The sequence below is a fragment of the Toxorhynchites rutilus genome, chromosome 3 (genome assembly GCF_029784135.1).
Source record: "Toxorhynchites rutilus septentrionalis strain SRP chromosome 3, ASM2978413v1, whole genome shotgun sequence".
In the NCBI taxonomy this organism is placed as follows: Eukaryota; Metazoa; Arthropoda; class Insecta; order Diptera; family Culicidae; genus Toxorhynchites; species Toxorhynchites rutilus.
Genome location: NC_073746.1, coordinates 84220907 through 84243714, shown reverse-complemented (window position 1 = coordinate 84243714; position 22808 = coordinate 84220907). Strand labels below are relative to the sequence as shown.

Sequence of the window (22808 nt, the reverse complement as noted above, 5' to 3'; positions counted from 1 at the left end):
TGGATTGATTACAGATTTGAGCGGATAATGGCAGTGACAATACAGGTCCCGAAGTTAGCAGCGTATCAAGAGCGAATGGTATATGAATAAACTTGCGTATTTTTGTGACAATTATTTTTTGAACAAATATAAGTCCCCAATAGCAATAGTACTGTTATCTATTGTATCGTGAAAATAGAGCAAAATATTTGTATTTCCATGTGGTCAATAACAATATCTTCCTGTTTTACAAAAAAAAGTACCAGTCAGTTCAAAAGTCAATAATGTCTATAAAAATAATCAGTATTAGTGTATGTGCACAGCAAAACTTAGACTTATAAATTGTCGCAATCAAAAATCATTTCAAATTATTTTCATATAGGGCATATAATTTATTAATTAATTCATGATGTGTGGGAATAAGAAAAATCATTTGGGATTAGCTCCGGGCTATAAAGCGGATGGGTGACCCATCATATCAATGTTTTTGCCCAAGAAGTCCATACAAAGTCTGATTCAACAGCCTTTTTGGGGCGTTCCTCACGAAATATAACGTAATTACGGTTAGATTCACATAACCAGCATTTTTTTCTACAGCGTTTTTTCCGTGATGCAATTTGATGTGACACACCCTTTAGTTTACTTTCAAAGCAGTTTTTTAGCTATTGAAACAAGTTTGTGGATACTGTTTGTGGAAATTAAAGTGCATGAGTCAATCACTCACTGACAAATTCCGGGAATTTGTCGCACATAATCCGCTCCGCTCGCGGATAATCGAGGTGTTCCACTGTAACTTACTCTCCCTTAACACGATGAGTTCCATGTTGGCTCCTGGGGCCGCAAATTTTCCAATCAACGCGGCTTTTTACGCGTTTTTTATGAGGTACCCATTCACCGCATAAAAAATATTGGGTGTAATCATGAGAGACATTCACTATGATAGAACGAAAAATAAAAATTAAGTTGCCCATTAAAATTTTAACCATTAGAATTTTATGTTTTGAGTTTTTATAATTCTAGAACTCTGAGCCGAGAGTTTAATTTAGGAACCTTCTTCGCTTTTTCGTTCTCATTGTTCACTTGGCACACGGGGCAACATCTATCCCGTTCACTTCTCTTTCTCCCACACTCTAACACCTTCCACCTCGGCAGACCCACGATTCCTGTTGAAATTGCTATTTCTTGATACAGAATGGGCAAAGGTGGAGCTTCTCCCCCAAGCGAGATAGAAAACTAAATTAAAATAATAGTTCGATAGAGGCCTAACACAAAGAACATGAATGCAATCGTAATTTTGCGGACTGTTATGAATAGAACTAAACAAGTAACCAACATTCAAGTTGTATGTATGGGGTAAAGTGTAAATTATGGGAAGAAATAAGCTGTGTGTAAGAGAATGAAATGAAAAAACTTAGCTGTTCATCCATGACGGAGATACTTTTGTTTGTGATATATCTACTACAACGCAATAACATCGCACTCAAAAACGAACACTTATACATTTTCATATCTCTATCAGACGAAGGCAAGCCGACCTTTCGCCACAAATCATACACGCATAGGAAAGAGAACACAATATCACAACACGCGACACGCGAGAGTGAGAATGCAATAAAAACGATAGAGTATTCACGATCACATACGAAGGATGGTAATGGCTTCGTTTAATATTTCACTTCACCAATCATTTTTTCATCAGAAAATTCCGCTGGTTTGATGACACACTTTCTCGTAAATTCAAAATATAATTAACACAGCATAAACTCGCACATCTAGTTTAGGGCGTAGCTCAAGCCCTCCGCTCCACACTATGAAGGAAAAAAAAACAGTTCAAACGAAACTGTGCGCGGAGTAACAAAAAAACACGTCCGCGCCCGACGACTGCCCGATTCGGACTCTCACCATAATTTTTCGTGAAGGCCCAAAACTTCACAAACCAAACGCAACGTTCTCATTTTTGTCCTACGTCAAAACGTCGAATCATGCAACGCTGATGTCAAATTTGACATTTGACAGGTGACCGTTCACACCGATCTGTGATGATGAAATTATTGTTACATCTCTTCCAAAGTGCTCTTAATATGAAAACAACTCTTTTGAATTGTAATCTTTACGTTTTTCGCATTTATTCGCATTGATATTATCAGGTCTTGACATTTTCCAGACTAAGAAATGTACATGATGTTCACTTTACTTTACTTTACTTTACTTTACATGATGTTTTTTTACTTCAGCCAGAGTCATTACCGATGGTATATTCGGTATATTCTTTACGTCCACCGAACAAAAGTTTTCCTGTTGCGTTCATTTCTGCTGTCTCTTACAAATTTGATAGCAGAAGCTTTTATTCAAAATTTTCGAAAGGGATCTCTATGCATTATCGTCGTCAAAGCGTGGGCTTGAATGCGAAGAGGCGCTCGCATCTTCAATTGAATGAACTCGCCTCATCTCACCAAAAAGGGATTGTCTCGGGCCGTCATCCGAAAAAAGTAATAAGATAATAAGAGAGATAGAATGACATAGCAGTCGCGCTTACCACAACACCACCGGCGGTTTTTATTTGTTTTGGTGAATACGTTTCGAATACAACAACGAAAAATTGATTTCAATATAAGCTGCTCGCAAAAATGAATGATTCAAATCGCTCTGAAATTTGCTATTAATAGTTCGCTTCATTGTAAAGAATCAAACAAATGTACTCGAAGCGAAAGGAGAGGGCAAGAAGGAGAAGAGATATTTTCTTTATTGAGCGTGAAAAGAGAGCAGTTAAATAATCAGTTAGTGTGAATGAGCGACAACTTGAAATGCAGTAGGTATATTATTGGGTGACGATTTGTCAATGAGAGTGCCTTTGTAAGGCCCTGGATATTGCTTCACAGGGAGACAAGATCTTTTCCACAGCCCTTAACCAATAAACCCAGCCCTTGGCGGAGTTTTCGAACCTCGCGGAATCTACACAGATTTTTGTGAAAATTGGTTTGAATTCTGAATTGAATTCTTCTTTGTCTCACCAGATTTTATGGAAATGCCATCTTAGCCGTCTGCTGTACGACATGTAAGCAACGCTTTATACCCTTTAGACGATATTCAAGATACTGGACCTAGTGTAGTGCAGCACCAATTCATAGTTTATCCTTCTTCCTTCTATTCCGAAAAGGTATCGGAAAATGTACACTTTAGACGGAAGTCTAAAAATTCAAATGAGTCCCAAAAAAGATGACGAAGCATTTTGATGTTACCGAGACAAATCGAATGGATCGGAAAAATCCTTTCTGCGATAGAGTATCGTGAGGTCTTTTCGTGACCTAGCAAAAGATAAGGTAATCGCCGGGAAGGGCTTAACTCGTCAGAAAATACTCGAGAGCAGAGCTAGACGTTTCATGAACTCTCCACTAAAACAGTAAAGGTTTTCAAATACGATTGACCAATATCAGTGTTAAAAATACTGCAAAATAACAAAGGTATGATCAAACAAACTATCTATTTTCTCTTTAAATTTGAGGCCTCTGTCCTTCCGAGCTACGTTACAATTGCGGTACATCATTTACTTGTTCGATTGCTTGTCCTTGGCTAATGAATCACAGCATGTGTCAGTAGCTGAGCCTATGTTACACCAATTGTGTGGAGAGCCATGATGAGACTACTTTTGAAACACGTGTCTACATTGTGGGCAAGATGTCAAGGATCGAGGTCAGGGTCTGCAGACAACAAAAAACTCACTCGTTCGTGCATAACAAAGTGCTATTGTTCCTATCAACCGTAGTACAAGTAAAAATGTAAATATGCTTTAGAATTAAAAATCTTTTTAAAATTTGGCTCCTTTATACTTTAGTAATTGAGCCTGTGGAAATAAACGATTTATTAAAAAAAAAGTGATCAATGTGAGAGGTTCCCAGAAATCACAGAATGTAATGTGGCATTCTAAAAGAAGGACTGGTAGCGAAATTTCAACAAATTATGTTAATATTTTTATTTTATTTATTCAAAGCAATCCCCAGATTCCACTTCTTACATCAATTTAATAGCGATTCAAATGCTTGCCCTAGCTAATTTGAAGAAAAGACGTTTAAACCTTGTTGAAGTTGAAGCTTTTCGAAAAGTCCTAGTGTCACCAAGAAATGTGCTTCTAATTTTCTCAAATTTTTGGAACAAAAAAAAAAGTCACAGATTGCCATAAATCAGTTGAAAATCTACTAAAGAGTTAATTATTAAATTTCGTTCCTTCCAAATAGAATAACGGAAGCGATAAATAGGTTAATAGATTGCGATGATTTGGTAGTCCTACGTTAACAGTGCAGTCGTGTTTTGGACATCATCTCCTATTTTATATTATTTCATTAACATCGGTGTAAAAAAATGGTTGAGATCTAAGGTAGATCAAGAATTCCGATGCGTCCCAAGCGACAAAACCAAGTAAATCTTTGACGCTTTTCGGCGATACCACAAATTAGGCTCTGTTACAGCTAAAATGCTAATATGCCTAAATAAAATAAACAGATGGGAAAAATGAATAAAATAATGTCCTAAGCAATAAACAAACGAATCGAATAGAATTATTCCGTAATATTACGTCAACAATGCTATCGTGTGTTTTAATCAATCTTCTATAGTTTTCCAGCACCAAAATAAAGCTATCAATAGAGCACTCAGTAGTTCACCGGTTCCACGATAGAGCTTCGATTGAAACTCTTTTCAAATTCCGCAGCCAGATATGATTCATACATCCGTTGAGAATGTTGCATGAAGCTACCGGTCCGGGTCTTGGTCCATAACCAGATGACAACGCGGGTAAGAGCGATGTGAACAGCAGAAATGGAAGAAGTACCAACCAGCACATTACGATCGACGCAATAAAGGTCAAGATTACAACATAGACAACGGAGAAGATACGGAAATAAAAGATATTCAATGCTCCGACATCATTATCCTGCTCCCTGAAAATGTGAAACCTCTTGGCCTCTTGGTACGATAGTCCCCATAATATATCGTAAGTAAGTATCGCAACAAATGCTGAACCAGATCTTTAGATGTTCTACCGCTAGCTTTCGGTGTAAGCTAGCGGTAGAACATCTAAAGAAGGATTGCATTCGGTGAGCAACTAGTAACGCGCTGATACAGAGAGCAGAGGTTGTCGAAAAGAGAGACTCAGAGGTGACACAGTACACGACACAGCAGACGACCCTTGAGATTGAAGAGACACCGAAAAAAAATCTTGAATTAAGAGATCGGAACCAGAGGAAACCCTTAATCGTCAAGGCGAAGGAAGGGCTGATATACGCGAGTTTCCTCTGGAAGCCGATTCGAATCTAAAGATGCTGGGATAAAACATAACGAAAACTAGGCGCTTTCATAGGGGCGAGATGTACAAAACTTCAACGGTGAGGAGTGCAGTTTTCAAAAAACTCGTCGCCATGTCGCAAGGCGAAGACTGGGTAAAATAACCTAGACGAGACCATTACGGAGGAGGAGCTGAGAAGTGCTACAATTTGATCTGGGTTATTAACCTTCCAGTTGAAAAACGAGCATACGGCAGAAAGTCTATCGGCGGTAATGAAGGTAACCCAAATCAACTCTGCGATGCACCTGTTGTAGCGATCGGCGACGAAAACAAAAATCGACGTTGCAATCATCGCAAAACTGTATCGAGTTCATCTCGATAATGTAAACTGGATGGCGGACAGGTCAAGATTGACTGCAATACAAATTGTGGTGATCGCGTGATCGCAAAAATCAATGAGAGCTATATGTGCAATGTCTACGTCAAGTTGATCAATAGATCAATGATCAGTTCCACCAGACGATGCACTTATGGAAAAACTCGTTAAACCAGCTGAAAATCCATCGTTTTCAGAGATTTCCTTGCTTGGGTTGTAAAATGGGGAAGTAGATCCTAGAGGCCAAGATTTGCTTCAGAGCGCGAAATAGAAACGTTGTAGCTAATGCTTGGAAGAACGCATACCGAATAGTGATGGCTGAGATCCGAAGTTTAAGGATATCGGTAAAATCGTGCCCAGAAAAATTGAAGGTTATCGTGGAGGAACTCCCTCTAAATCACGTGTGACTAACCATATCGCGGAGAAGTAGCCAAACGCGTACAGGTCTCCAACAAGGAACTAGTAGGAGTGACGAAAAAAAGCCCGGTCCCAATGGTATCCGCAACATAGCATTGAAGGTGGCATTGAAAGATCACACCCCTGACAAATAAAAAATCCAGAAGTTGATGCTGATGCTGAATTCAGGGAAGTCACCGAGAGATCCTACTCCGAACAGACCCATATTTCTGCTGGCTTCACTCGGAAAACTATTAGAGAGTATAATCCTTAATGAGGTTAACTAAACTCACGGAGAGATCCCAAAAGAAAAGTCTACTGTGGATGTATCCAAATAGTGGTCGAAAAATTTCAAATCGCCGGCTGGGAGGCCGTCGCACCTTCACCACAGTACACTTCCTGGCTACCTATGTGAATTTTGAGGAAGCCACTTCCAGGATCTATTGCTGGTCTACGAGATATGCATGTGGCAGAAAAAGACGAAGACTAAGGTAGGAAAGGTGTAAAGATTATTGTTTCGCAGATGATGTCGTAGAAATGGAGAATGAGATGACTGAGGTGATCGATATTTGTTGCAGTTTTTTTTGTGGAGCTGATCAAGCAAATGAGAAAAAGATTCGATTTTAATGATCCGACGCTCAAGGCTGAAGCATTGTTCAATCCCAGAAACTTTTCCAAGTTTGACAAGTGCAGTTGTGTTAGAAGCGCTTCCAGGATTCTGCAATGGGAATATACAAGATCTGGAGAAACAAATCCGTACCCTAAAGATAAAATTACTCTGCAAAGAAATCACAGTTTCAGAAAACGAGCATGTTCAGGATTGGTGGACAAAAATTGGATGTCTAAAATTAATAGACGGTGGGCTCGCATTTTCGGCGCTTCGATATCTTGTTTGTAACGTTCTCGCTATGTCTCGCTCCTTGGCAAATGTCGAGCGATTTTTTCTGAATATAATCAGAACAAAAATAAGCTTCGAAATCGGCTCAGCAGCGATACGATGAACGCTATTTTGAGATCAATGTATTTGATTAAACATTGTGGCGTCAACTCGCAAATTTTAATAAATTATGGTATGCTATCTAGATTCAGAAAAACTATGTATAAGCATCATCAAACACACGAATGACTTGCAAATGTAAATGTAGTTTTTGTAGTAAATATATATATGATATTTTTTTTCATGCTAAAAAAATAGTTTTTTCTCTACAACGAATATTTTCGATGGTACAGATTTTTGGGAAAAAAGTACAGATGGGACAGATTTTTACCCCTCTGGTACAGATAAAAATGTGGCAACACTGACCACCGCTGGTTTATCAGACTGACGAGGGTTAAGGGTAGAAGCTTTCAAAAGGTTTCAACACTGAGAATGGAACAAGATCCGACAAGTCACCGACTTTAATTTGATTCGGTAGGGAAGAATCAATTTCGAAGGAAAATGGTCACATGATCTCGTTTGAATTCTGGGTGAGGATGGTATAGGAAGAAGATTAAAATTGATCAAGAAAAGCACTGATTAGTTTGCTCCCAGTACCCAGGGGGACATCTTCACGGCATTTAAAGCTAAGCCAACACGCTCCCTTATAGCGAATTCGTTTTTAAAACTGAATCAGTGCCACACTGACTCTGTAATAAAAAAAATAGTGGGTTATATCTATGATATAACCGCAAGGTTCACGTGGAACTACCTTCGCTTAGCAATCATTCGTTTGTATTGATTAAATTCTTGATTGAATGAAACAGTTTCCAAATTCAATTGAGTTCAATATATTTGCTCTGTGAGTGGAAAAAATGAACAAATGCCGTGTAAAGTCAATTCATTTATTGTGATTGATTGTTCTTCGTTACAAGTAAATTTAATTACGGACCTTTTACGTTTGGTATGATGACTAGAACAAAATATATGTACGGAAGAATTATCAAACGTTTGATGAACCAGCCTAAGGCTGAAAATCTTTCCAATAAAGACAAAAAAAAATTATCAAACGATTATTTTATTTTACATTTCCCTCTGAAGTTTACATCCCAAAAGTGTACATACTTCTCGAATCTCGAATTTGCTTGAAACTGGGAAGTTCATTCGCTTCTAGTGTCTGCACGATTTTCCCAGGTTCCTAAGTTTAGAAGATCATGTTAGGACAGACATATTCCACTCTGCACAAAGGCAAGCGAGGACAAAAGTACTCGCAGTTTGCATTTATTTGCAGAGCCGATTTCCCCAGAAACCTCGGTTTTGAAGTCTGTGTTAGGGAAACACATTTCAATCGGAACAAAAATACCCCCGATTTGTATGAATTTGCAATGCCGATTTCCCCTAGGCTGCTTGGTTTTGATGGCTGTGTTAGGGAAACCGTAAATCGGGCCAATCAAAACGATGCAGTTAGGGCGTTTAGATAACGCCTAATATTTTACAGTTATTCAATTGTTTATCTAATGAAAAACAACATTTTGTTAGTTGCGATAGATGCGTAGAAATATTCCCTATCAAGTGATGCAAACATCTCTCCTATCCAGTACGAAATGTTCGAGCTATAAGCATTCGAAATCTTTCATTTTTTCTTGCATGTTCTGTGTTTAGGTTTTCATTTTACCCTCCATATATTCCGGTTAGACGTAGTCCCACGTCAAAAAACGTTTTCAGTTTCATGAATGCGGTGGTTTGTTGGTGTGCGTTATATAGTCTGATTTGTTTATATTTGCGGCGACAAATGTACAGTGTCGACGTCTGGTGGCGATATTAGTGCTTGGGAGGTAAATTATTCTCTATCAGATCAGAAGGGCGAAGTGCAGTGTAAAAATATAAAAGTTTGAATGAAATTTTTTACTTCATATTGTTTGATTACCTAACACATGTAGTCCTGACACTCACTTAACCATTTGTCGATGCATTTCCTGTTTATTCCACAAATAATTACTATTATAATATAAAATCATCGTTAGACACAGTTTTCGTTCAATGTTTCTGCGATATCGAAAAAATCCTCTCCATAAAATAAATATTCGATACGTTAAAGTAAATTTTCATTCATAATTTTGATTTTGAGAGCATGTTTATTCCTCCTGAATATCCATAGTAATTTTCGCCTCCCAATGAAAGCACACGGAGCTTAATGCCGTCTACACGAATATACTCTTCAAAATCAGAATGCGAATTGGATTACGATTCCAATAATACAAAAGCAAGAGCAGCAGGTTTTCCATTTTCAAAGTCTTTATTTTTATATTTTCCAAAACAATACTCGGAACTTGACAGTTCAGTATAGTTGTATTGATGAACCCGAGTGCCAACCCGTGAAACATCTCAGTATGAAACTAACAGCTTTCGGGGCGAACTAGTGCGACACTGAGTGCGAAACTGAGTGAATAAAAAAACGTTTTGACAGCAGTTAGTGCGGCACTGGGGTTGAAACTGAACAAATTCGCTATTAGTTACCGCACTGTTAACCGGTGAAATGGGTTCACACCCCCACACCTATTAAAAAACCGTTTTGGATATTCAGACCTTATGCTCCCGTACCCTATTGTCAAGTCCAGTGTCTTTACAAGTCTCGAACAGGTCATGGAAATACAAATATGTGGTTGTTCTACCTCACCCAGATACCAAGCGGTACCGCGATCTTTGCTACTCACCAGGCTTGGATGTACCCGTCGTGTGCTGGTTGAAATGCGTCTGTGTTGGATGGAACTGTTGCTGTTGATGCTGATGGTGGTGATGGTGGTGTTGGTGTGAACTGCCCGCAACAGCTGTATCGGCATTTACCCGTACGAATAATTTTGAAAAACGACAAAAATATGATGTATTGTTAGAATTGCAGATAAAAAATATGTCATAGGAGTTTTTTTCTCTATTAGACAGCTTTAGCTTACACACAAATCTCGGAAGGATAGAAATTCGAGGAAATTGTTAGAAGACATGAATGGAAAAAATGTTTCTTGTTTCTTTTTTATTAATCGGACACAACATCCGTGCAAGCATCGAAAGAAGAGGCTGGTTTGAGAGAAAGACGAAACATTTCGGAAAAAAGAAAATACACGAACATTAAAACAAAAACTCAGTCAGAGAAGAAGAGAGGTTAACACGCACTGGGTGAGAGAAGTACCTATAAAAAAACCATCACAACGAAAGAAAACTGTTTGGCAGAAAACTTCTTTCCAAACGCGTATAGCTCGAAGCACATCTTTTGGACATTTTAGAATGATAATTTATGATAGTAGAAGCATTGGTAAAGCTTTTCATTTCCAAAGATACCCATGCGATTTGCGCAAAGCTTTTTCAAAAGTTTCAATCGCGCAAGGTTTTTGTTGCTGTTTTCCATAACCAAAAAACGTGCTTAGCAAAAAACAAACGAAAGCATAATCAAAACGATACTTCACACTTACGTTGACTATCGGTTTCATCGTTTCTAGTTCTCTGTGCTGCTTTCGAGAGGCTTTTTCTCTTCGACGGTGAGTGTTTTAGCGCTGAGATTTCGATTTCACGCGAAGCGAGATATGATATCATATTTCGAGAGAAAAAAATGCGTTTGCGATTGCAGCGTTCGCAGCGCGCAGGCAGTTTTGATTGTTTATTTCGGGAATGATCGGGGAATTGAAAATAAAAAGAGAGAGAAAAAAGAAAAACATATAATGGAACGATTGGGAACAAGTTCAAGTTTTATGCTAAGTGGAACAAAACAAAAAAATGGAATAACTCTGCTCGGTGAGGGTTCAAAAAATCAAGTACTGTAGGGAATTAGAAAAATATTGTATATCAAGCAAAATATACGAACGAAACACAAATCGCGAATGAAATGGCGCATGACCGTTAATTTTAATCGGATGTTCTCTAGAAACAGTGTACAAACATAATGTTTAAAAGTTAAACTAATTTTTTTTCTTTATCGTTACTTCCTTAGCATTGAGAACTGGGATTCAAACAAAATCATGCCAAACTCAAATGAAAGTGGAACGAAGGATTAGACACACTATCCGTCGCCATCAGATCCTCTGACGGTCTAACTAAAGCCAAAACTGGATTCAACTCAGGACTCTTGAATCGAGGATTATGCAAGGTACTGTACAGGTACGGGTGAAAAGCGCTCAGTGTTATAAAAAACGCTCTCTAGTGCCAACCACAGAATTACATGTTCACGCCTCACAAAAAGTTCTCTGGTGTTTGCAATATTTACACAATCATCGGCTAAACAGCTTTCGGAAAACCGTGCATAAGCACTAGAAATCATAGCATTCGGCAGTATACCTAGGTCTAGAATAATACTGCTAACAATCCTAAGGATTTTCATCTAGAAATCATCGAAAATATTTACTTCATATGATTGTTTTCCGTTCAACTCAAAACATAATCAACCAATTATCAACGAAATTCTAAAAATAAATATCTCGAAAATTGAACTTATATACAGCAATCATTTCGCAAAAATAAAATCCATAGCAAGTATGAGGAAGGTCAAACCAATAGGCTAGTTTTTTTTTTACTCGAGGCTAGATGGAAAAGAATCAACTGAAAATGCAAGTCGGGAGCGTATCAAGATAGCAAGCAGGCAGCAGAAACGAAAGTTCAAACTCTATTAGTCTATGCTAGGAAAACCACAACTTAAAATCGGTAATCACTCGACACAAGAGAGGTCATCACAAATTAGTAGAAGCTGCTCGGGAAGCACAACTACCAGTAACTAAGGATCCAAACAAAAAGGGCAGAGAAGATCGGAAAATAGTAACACTCGTTCGAACAGGGAAAAGAAGCAATTTAACTTAGTTTGATTTTCAACGCTATAAACTTATTCGCTGGCAGTAAAAACGCTAGTTTACATAGGCATAGTATAGACGAAAAAAGAATATGAGTGGAAATCAGAGAGATGTTAGATTACCTATGTAGCTGGTGACCAAGGTGCGAAATTTTCTATGATTGCCTTTGATCTCGGGAAGATCCACTGGGAGTTTTTTTTTTATTGACAAATGGTTTTGTGCCGTCATTGTAATGCATGGTTACAAAATTCGTCGGGCATTATTTGTTTGTTTTTTTTATACAAGTATCGTACAGTTTAATGCAGCGTGTATGCAAAGAGAGAAAGAGAGAAATGAAAGAGAGAACATGTGCGGTGGGTTGTTGTATTGAGTTATATCAAAATAGTACAAGAACAGGGTAGCATGGGTCGACATCGATTCCGATGGATTGGCTCTGCAATAATTAGCAGTGCGAAGTTTGACAACTTGCGAATTTGCTTGTTACGATAGTTTCTTTCTCATTTTGGCACAGATTCATTTCATTGACACCATGTATTGACCCACCGACCCCTTATATTATTTTCAATACAGGGTGGGCCATTAAAAGTGGAAGGATTTGTTTTTGCAATAGCAAAGTAAAGAAGTGGTTTATGGCATGTAGCGCCGTCCTGTTGGAACAAGTAATTGTCCAATTCATATTCACGAACAAATGGCAATAAAAAGATGCCTAACTCTTGCGAACGATGGCGACCTGATGTCGATGGAGTCTCTGCAACACTGGCTCGAACGGCATCAATATTCTCGTCGAAACGTCTTGGTCGTTGTCTGGACAGATGACTGGCATTACCAACACTACCAGACGATATAAATTTGGCATATAATCGACGTATAGTGTTGTCTCCAGGCGATGTTTTAACTTTATTTTTATTTTTCCACGCACGTTTAGTTAACACAATTGAGAAGTTATTTTGAATGTACAGCTGAACAATTTCAGCGCGTTGTTTAGGTGTGTATTGTTCCATGGTTAAAATTGTACTGAAATGACGCTTACAACGCGGTATGACATTTGTTAATCTGACATCTCTGTCAAAAGTTATGGGGTTGCCAGATGCTTCCACTTTAAATGGCCCACCCTGTAGTTATAGATTCACCCCCAAAATGTGTTCGTCAATTATCCGTTGAAAGATTCATGACAGCCCCATTCCCATGTAAGGAATTAAAAATCAGTCAGAGTCATCAGACTTGACTTGTGTTTACTCCACACAATCCCAGTAGACTTTCTTAAGGGGTAATAGCCATAGACTTAGCTCCAGAAAATCTTGTTTAATCAGGAAGAGACAACAACGAGTTCTACCCCGAGATAGTGTCGAAACATCCATAGTCAGCAGTTTCGTACATTTAAACACAGTAGGAGGTGATGAAGGCTCCCGTGGCCGAGTGGTTAACGTCCCACACTATCCACACTTCACTTCATTTCTAAATTTTCGGAAGAATGTTGGGAGTGAGAATCGAACTCGTGACCATTAGCGTGAGAAGTATGGATGTTACCACTACGCCAGATCGTCTCCGTCTACGAATCGTTCGCACTGTTGCGATGCATCGGAAACGTATGACATACGATGCATCGTGTTTGCGTTCTCTGATGCGATGGAAATCCAATGCGTTCACCGCTGACGTTTCATTCTATGAAATGAAGTATCCGTTTAAGAATTATTCTAGCATTAAATCTGGAAATGCCTCACAGAAATTGCGTATTCTGATGAATGAATTTAATGAGAAACAAAACAGGATCAAACACAACACCGCATTAATTTGCATGAATCATGCATAAAAGCAAACGGAGAGGTTCTGATACTAGTTTTAATTATTTTCCCGAAATAACATATTCCTTTATTCCCCAAAGAAATAATCCACAAATTATACTATGTAGTACTTTTCGCGGAATGACAATAAAAAATCCGAACAGAATCAGGCGTCGGCGGCGGCAGCAACCGATGCGGAACAAATTTTCACTTCATATTAGCACCGAAGAACACAACCGTCACCATGGAATATATTGAATTTACCAAGTCACCAAGAATTCATTCACAATCAACAAATGTTTGCCAAATTGGCCTTTACAATCCAAAACATTATCATCATCATCAACATCCCCAAAAAAACAAAAAAAACATCAATTTGCTTTCTTTTGTTTTAATCTGTGTTATATAGACTTTCAACACTTTTAGCTCGTACGTCACCACGGACCACGTCTTAACATCCAGTTCGAAGGAAAAATGTCGGGAGGGAGAATTGAACTCGTATCCTTGAGCCTGAGAGGTATGGATGGGTTAACGCCCGATCGCCTCCTCAAAGTGCTTTCTATTACTTAGGCGTCGTGCACAAATTACGTAACGCTAAGAATCCGGTTTTGGAACCCCTTCCCCCCCTCCGTAACGCATTTTCCTATCTCTAATACACAGTAAGTAACGCAACCTCGACCCACCTCCCCCTCCCTTCATGCGTTACGTAATTTGTGCACGATGCCTTATAACTTATAACAGTAATTGCTTCTTTATTACTTAAGATATTATATTAGAATAAATCGAAACATTTTGAATAGCTCTTTAGTAGAAAGTTCCAGTGGTTCTTTTAGAAAGTCATTGTTCATCGCTGATCTTGCATCCTTATTGCCGATATGCTCCCCTTCTTTTGAACACCCACAGGCGATTCTACGAGGGCAATCCGATAAGTAACGGGTGTTAAATAAAAAATGAGAACCTTTCAATACCTTTCAGTAACTCAAATAAAGAGCGTAAAATTTTATTTCTCCAAGAAAATTGCTCTTTGGGTTCCCTAGAAACAGTAGGCTTGTTTGGTTGTGCTAGTTTGAATTTAGTCAAAGCAAAGATGGCCTCGAAACAGCACGTGCTCCGCGAACGCATTGTACGGTTCTACGAAACGCATTCCCAGCAAGGAAAAATGTTCACGGTGGCACATTTAAGGAAGAAAATGTACCTGTCAGTACGGTATATCGTATCCTGGGTTCCCTGAACGTAGAGCGGAAGGTCGGAAGTGGTCGTCCGGTGACGATAATGACGAAGCAGAGGAAGACATCGTCAAAGAAGCTGTTTGACAACAAGGACGCAACCAGCCTGCGTGACGCCGGTCGGAAATATGGCTGCACCCACGTATTGATCCATCGGACCCTCAAGATGGAAGGAATCGTCTGCAGGAAGAAGACGAGGTCACCGGAGAACACGGAGGAGCAGATTGAGACGGTTAAATCACAGTGTCGGTGAATGACCAAAAAATACCGCGGGACGTCTTTCGTTCTGGACGACGAAAGCTATTTTCCGCTGTCCAAAACGCATATTCCAGGAAATGATAATTACTACTCCAGCGACAAGTCATCCACACCGCCTGAAGTGAAATACAAATGCAAGCACAAGTTTGAAAAAAGGTAATGTTGTACATCGCCATTTCCGACCGGGGCATTTCAAAGCCTTGGTTTAAGCCGGAAATCTGGCAATCAACCAACAAATCTATCGAGAAGAGTGCCTCGATAAAATCCTGCTGCCGTTCCTGAACGAGCATCACGCGGATGGGAAGTACGTCTTCTGGCCGGACAAGGCGTCTTCCCATTACGTCAAGAAGACGCTGGCGTATCTTGAGGAGAAAAAGATACCATTCGTGCCGAAAGATCGTAACCCAACAAACTTGCCCCAGTGCCGCCCAATAGAGGATTTCTTTGGCTCATTCAGTGCCCTAGTGTATAAAAACAATTGGAGGGCCAAGGACACGAAGCAACTCACTACAAGAATCCGAAATTGTATCCGGAAAATGGACGTAAGTGCCGTACAACGTTCTTGTGAGAGCATCGCGACAAAGTTGCGTCGAACAGCAGACCACGGCCCTTACTCAAACATTCACTGACATTTTTTTGAAGAAAATACATTATGTTATTAATAAAAAATACTGAAATCGATGAAAAAAAAAATATATTTTTTATATGTGATTGAAAAAATTCTCATTTTTTATTTTAAACCCGTTACACTCTGTCCAATTTCTATAAGACCAGGAGATGACTACTCGGGTGACAATTCGTCAAATTTTGGTAAAAAATCCTCATATAAAGAGGGCTTAAAAGGTTAAAACTCCTCATCTTACACTATCTCACATCGGAAGACGTCTGAGTTTTGCCAAAGCTCACATGAACCGACAGTGGGTCAAGATATGTCATGACAAAGTTATAATCCGCAAAATCACGTAGGCCCTCTTTTTGCCGATAATATCCTTCAACTGGACAGATCATTTGAACGAAATTGACGTTAAATATACTTTATTCTAAACATTCAACAATGTATGACTGTATCTTTTTTTTTTTATCCAAAATATATATTTTTATTAAGGCTCATATGGCGTCAACCTGACGGGGCCGGGAGTTCAATATTTCGACAATGTTTGCCTTATAACTATGTTAGTAATATGTAACCGATTACTCGCGGTTGGCTCGAGGTTAGTATTACAAGTGTTTTCGTAATTGTGATGTTGCTGTCTTCAATGATCTGTATCTGTGCCCGACACGGGATACTTCCTATTGGGATGCAGCTGACCATTAATCAGCAACGCCCCCCTAGTCTGAACCCCATATCTAGCGTGGTGCGTCTTCTCGAGGAATCCAGGATAGAATGGTCACTAGCCGGCGCAATCATCAGCTCGTGTAGAGTTGTCATGAGCGGTACAACCTTTGGCTTTTGATCATCAGTGGACTGCACAACCTTTGGCCCGTGTATCTGTAAAGAGTGTGTGTATGTATTGCCGCGACTAAGTAAAAGTTTATAGATCGAATAGGAGGGATACGAAACAGGGACACAACGAAGGAAAAATCATTAAACGTTGACATCGGCGTTCCTGAGGAACAGGTATAGATGAAGCAGAAGATCAGGATCACGGCTACCTAAGATATCCCGGATGGGGATATCCGATTGTCTGCCTTGTGCTCTCAGTGCTCTAGAGAGCTGAGAGCGAGCAGCATGGAACCGGATACACGACCAGACAATATGCTCGATGTCGTGGTAGCCATCGCCACAATCACAAAGATTGTTTGCTGCGAGCCCAATTCGATAGAGATGCGCGTTTAGGTTGTAGTGATTGGACATAAGCCGAGATATCACGCGAATGAAATCACGACCGACATTCAATCCCTTAAACCAAGCTTTCGTCGAAACCTTAGGGATAATCGTGTGTAACCAACGACCGAACTCATCTTCACTCCACATGCGCTGCCAACTAACGAGTGTGTCCTGACGAGGAATGTGAAAAAATTCGTTATAAGTAATTTGCCTTTCAAAAAGTGTGCCTTCTGAAGCGCCCACCTTAGCTAGCGAGTCCGCTTTCTCATTCCCCGGAATCGAGCAATGAGAGGGAACCCATGCTAAGGTAATCTTGAATAGTTTTTCGACCAAAACACTCAATAGATGTCTTATTCTTGTTAGGAAATAAGATGAGCGTTTATCAACTTTCATTGAGCGGATTGCCTCTATTGAGCTGAGACTGTCTGAAAAAATAAAATAGTGGTCGATGGGCAATGTTTCAATGATCCCTAATGCGTAATATATCGCACCCAGTTCAGCGACATACACGGAACAAGGATCTTTGAGTTTGAAAGAGGCACTGGAATTTTCATTGAAGATGCCGAAGCCTGTGGACCCGTTTATGCATGAACCGTCAGTAAAGAACATTTTATCAGATCCAACTTTCCCATATTCTGCCGAAAATATCTCCGGAATGTAATCGGAGCGTAGGTGATCTGGTATTCCATGGATTTCTTGTCGCATGGACAGATCAAAAATGACAGAGGGATTGCAAAAGTATGGGAAGCAAACTTGGTTGGAGATGCCCGGTGAAGGGTGCACTTCATGGGTAAGGTACTCATGGTATAGAGACATAAAACTTGACTGAGGAGTCAGTTGGAGTAGATTTTCGAAGTTATCAATCACCAATGGATTCATGATCTTGCAACGGATGAGAAATCTGTAGGATAATTCTGTGAACCGAAGAGTAAGCGGGGGTACTCCTGCCAAAACTTCGAGACTCATCGTATGTGTCGAATGCAAACACAAGCAACGATATTGTATTCTCTCCAGCTTGAGAATATGAATCCTGGCAGCTGATCGGAAGCAAAAACTGCCATATTCTAACACTGATAATATCGTTGTTTTGTATAACTGAATGAGGTCTCCTGGATGGGCACCCCACCATGTTCCGGTTATTGTTTGGAGAAAATTGATTCTTTGCTGGCATTTCTGTTTCAAATACGCAATGTGTATTCCCCAGGTACATTTAGAGTCAAAATATACTCCAAGGTATTTGAAAAACATCGAGTGCTTGATCGTTTTGCCGGATAGGTGAAGCTGGAATTGGGCGGGTTCGTGCTTCCTAGAAAAAAGGACCATTTCGGTTTTCTCCGTAGAGAATTCGATACCCAGCTTGAGAGCCCACGTGAACAGGTTGTTCAGGGTATCTTGCAAGGAATTTTGCAGAACGGCGGGATTAGTACCCGTGATGGAAATAACTCCATCGTCTGCAAGTTGTCTCAACGTGCAATCTCTAGTTAGACAATCATCTATATCATTGACGTAAAAACTGTACAAGAGGGGGCTTAGGCAGGAGCCTTGTGGGAGGCCCATAAAACTGTAACGAGAAGATTTCAAGCTGCCATGATTGAAAAACATGTGCTTTTCTGAGAGTAAATTGTACAGGAAATTATTTAGAATTGGTGAAAGTCCACGATTATGAAGTTTCTCTGAGAGAATTTCCATGGAAACTGAATCAAATGCCCCTTTGATATCGAGAAAAACGGAAGCCATTTGTTCTTTGCGAGCAAATGCGATTTGGATTTCAGAAAATAGCAGCGCGAGACAATCGTTCGTCCCTTTACCTCGGCGGAAGCCAAACTGCGTATTTGACAGCAAATTGTTCGTTTCAACCCACTTGTCCAAACGAAGTAGAATCATTTTCTCTAACAATTTACGAATACAGGATAACATTGCAATCGGCCTATACGAATTGTGATCGCAAGCCGGCTTGTTGGGTTTTCGTATGGCTATCACTCTCACTTGTCTCCAGTCATGCGGGACTATATTCAGCTCCAGAAACTTGTTGAACAAGTTCAGCAAACGATGTTTTGCCAAATCGGGAAGATTCTTCAATAAGTTGAATTTAATCTTGTCCGACCCCGGAGCTGAATTGTTACATGAGAGAAGTGCAATTGAGAATTCTACCATCGAAAAATTCTCATAATCGCCTTGGAGCGGAATGTTGCGTACGACGCTTTGTGCAGGAACGGAATCGGGACAAACCTTCCTTGCAAATTTGAAAATCCAACGGTCAGAGTATTCCTCACTTTCATTTGTATGGTTCCAGCCACGCATTCTCCTAGCCGTATTCCAAAGAGTGCTCATAGCTGTCTCCCTTGACAAACCATTGACGAACTTCCGCCAATATCCACGCTTTTTTGCTTTAATCAGACCTTTTAGTTTGGCTTCTAGAGCTTGGTACTTTCGAAACCATTCCACTAATCCAGTTTTCCTGAATTTTTTGAAAGCGGATGATTTTTCAAGGTAGACCTTCGAGCACTCCTTGTCCCACCAAAGTGATGGAGGACGACGTCGGAAAGTGGTAGCAGGAACACGTTTCCTTTGAGCTTGAAGTGCGCTTTCGTAAATCAAACTCGATATAAAGTTATACTCTTCGAGTGGAGGAAGTTCATGCATTGAAACAAGTGCTTCAGATATTATTTCTGCAAATTTTCTCCAGTCAATATTTTTCGTGAGGTCATACGCAATATCGACTGACTCACGAGAACCTGATTCATTGGCGATCGATAAAATTATTGGCAAGTGATCACTACCGTGGGGATCTTGGATTACCTTCCACGTGCAATCCAGGGATAATGAAGAAGAGCAAAGTGATATGTCTAGCATACTTGCCCGTGCAGGAGGGTTGGCTATCCTAGTTGCTTCCCCTGTATTTAAAACTGTCATGTTGAAGTTGTCGCACAGATCATAAATCAACGTGGCACGGCTGTCATCATAGTGTGACCCCCATGCTGTTCCATGGGAGTTGAGGTCACCTAAGATTAGCCGCGGCTCCGGCAATGCCGCGATGATATCAAAAAACTGATGGCGGCCGACCATGGTTCTTGGAGGAATATATATCGAGGCAATGCAGAAGTCTTTGCCATTGATTTGTGTCTGGCAAGCGACAACTTCAATGCCTATCATCGATGGGAGAGTGACTCTATAGAAGGAGTGACATTTTTTGATCCCCAATAATACGCCACCAAACGAGTCATTTCGATCGAGGCGAATAATGTTGAAATCGTGGAAATTCAGCTCGCCGGCTGAAGAAAGCCATGTTTCACAGAGGGAAAATACATCACAGTTAGAACTATGAACTAAAAATTTAAATTGATCTAGTTTAGGGATGATGCTTCTGCAATTCCACTGTATTACAGTGGTCAAATCCTTGACCTCTTGCACTGAATCAGGCATCGAGGGAAATGAACGCTGCTAAAAAACCACATTTTTCTTTCAAAAATGTTCTCACAATCGGAAGCAAACATAATACTATGCTTTTAAGAGGGTCATTTATATTTAGAGCATTTAAAATGTTGTCCACCAGGTCAGAAAGCGCAAGCAAACCAGATTGTGACTGTTGCCTCGAAATATTTTTTATAGGGTTATGATGCGAATATTAAAATCAATTTATTTTATGTTAAATAAAATGATAAAATGAAAAAAAAAATCCAATAAAAGTTCAACGGTATATAAGAAATAATGATCACCCCTAATGCCAACGTTTGCCGATTTGGTTAACACAAAGTTGAACAATGGTGTAAATCGTGCACAGAAGGTAGAAGGAATGATAGGGAAACAAAAGAAAAATAAATTTCTACTTGCCGCGGCTGTGTGGCGTGTGTGATGAATGTGTCTGATTTGGATCCTCAGCGCGCACCACTTTAAACTTCGCTCCACTCGCAAGCGCAACCGGTGAAAAAGAACACTATTATTCGATGTGAAAAAAACACCTTTGTTGGATCGATTAAAAACTTGTCCGATCTGCTTGCGAGTTGTCGAACCAATGAACCAAAAACTGTATCTTGTTGGAATTCTAACTGTTTGTGTTGCAACGATATAGAATCGGGGTGGTCTTATAGAAGTTGGACAGAGTGTACTTAGCCTACAGAAAAAAACAAAAATCTTGGAAAAGTGGCGATTTATTTATCAACATAGTCTCCTTTTAGCTCGATACACTTGACCCAGCGATGCTCCAACTTCTTTAATCCATCTGAAAAATACATACGTTTTCTCGAGGCCTGCAAAGCAGACGTCCGTGTCGGCTATGACCTCCTCATTCGACTCAAATTTCTGCCCGGCAAGTGACTTTTTCAAGTTTCGAAACAAAAAAAAGTAGCGCGGGGCCGAATCTGGAGAATACGGTGGATGGGGCAGCAGTTCGTAGTGCAATTCGACCAATTTGGCCGTGGCGACGGCGGAATTTCTATTTTTCTAAAAGCCGCAGACACGTCCGCTTCCACACACGGTCAAAACAAAACTACGAGTCCGATTCGACTGTAATTTGGACAGTAGCCGTTTAAGAGAATGAACTACACGATAAGTAATCTCTCATGCGACACTGATACCATCGGGCGATGAGGCTAAGGGTGGGTTCAGACTAGGGATATATTCATGTGAAGAAATATGATGATATTTATAGAAATCGCATCAATCGTTTACACCAGCGTGAACTTCTATAATGAATATATTCATATTTTCGGTGAATTTATTCACCTGAAGTAGAACTGCATCCAACTTTAGTGATTTCTCACCAGTGAGAAATTCACAAGCGTTTACATATGTTGATTTATTCAAGTTATATATACCTCGAATAAGTGTATCATATTTATTCTCACCCGTTTACACCTATTTTCAGGTGAATAAATTCATCTATAGCTATAAATCTCCCTAGTGTAAACCCGCCATAAGTGCTTATCGGATCGCCCTCGTAAAATGACCAATGACAGTGCCAAAATCCACTGACACACGGACTAAGGTGTTTTGCAAAGATGGAATGAAACATCACAACGAGGTAAATTTGATATAATCCGATAAACCTGATGTGGTTTCACTCGGGATTTACTCTGAATTTTCATTAAATTAATCGGCACAAATTATTGGTTCGCTTTGTTTTCTAGTAGCTTAGAATAATAGTTGGTCGAATAACAGCCCTTTTGCTGTCATTAATTGATTAATCGAACGAATAACGGACATTACTTGTTATGTCCGGTATTGATGTGGAACAAAAAAACAAAAACCTACCACTCATCGAAAAATTTAGAGAAGGTTCATACTCACGGATTATTGAGGTTCTACTGTACCTTCAAAAATTTCAATTTGTTTTCATTAGTACGTTTGATCAATTTCACCCCGGTGATCAATTTACCCCCGGAAAAAGTCGATGTCATAGTTTTCCGAGATAAAATCTATGTTTTGACCAGGCCTATACGGAGTCTAGACTTCAATTATAATGTATATTTCTGGCGGATTTAAGCTCGGAACAGAGTGCAAGGGATGAATGGCGTGAGATTTCAAAAAGCGTACAGCCTGTTAACTCAATGCAAAATTTAATTCATGGAACACTTCTCAAAATTGCAGATGAACTGATTTTTAATTTAACAATTAAATTGATTTAATTTATTCAAGATTACCTTAGCATGGGTTCCCTCTCATTGCTCGATTCCGGGGAATGAGAAAGCGGACTCGCTAGCTAAGGTGGACGCTTCAGAAGGCACACTTTTTGAAAGGCAAATTACTTATAACGAATTTTTTCACATTCCTCGTCAGGACACACTCGTTAGTTGGCAACGCATGTGGAGTGAAGATGAGTTCGGTCGTTGGTTACACACGATTATCCCTAAGGTTTCGACGAAAGCTTGGTTTCAGGGATTGAATGTCGGTCGTGATTTCATTCGCGTGATATCTCGGCTTATGTCCAATCACTACAACCTAA

General features: G+C 39.7%; 1 protein-coding gene across 19 annotated transcripts in view; it reads right to left on the bottom strand.

Moving 5' to 3' along the window:
- LOC129780063 (phosphatidylinositol 4-phosphate 5-kinase type-1 alpha) overlaps window positions 1-22808 on the bottom strand; it is a 173617-nt gene that overhangs the window by 34785 nt on the left and 116024 nt on the right. For 13 of the 19 annotated variants that reach the window (XM_055787943.1, XM_055787944.1, XM_055787948.1 and 10 more), the window contains 3 exons: window positions 11897-11959; window positions 10410-10490; window positions 9660-9773 (listed from right to left, as the gene is read on the bottom strand). In XM_055787943.1, coding sequence (XP_055643918.1) covers window positions 9660-9773; window positions 10410-10490; window positions 11897-11959 — 258 coding nt within the window. The remainder of the gene's footprint in view (window positions 1-9659; window positions 9774-10409; window positions 10491-11896; window positions 11960-22808) is intronic. The other 6 variants (XM_055787951.1, XM_055787961.1, XM_055787962.1 and 3 more) reach the window with 3 other exon arrangements.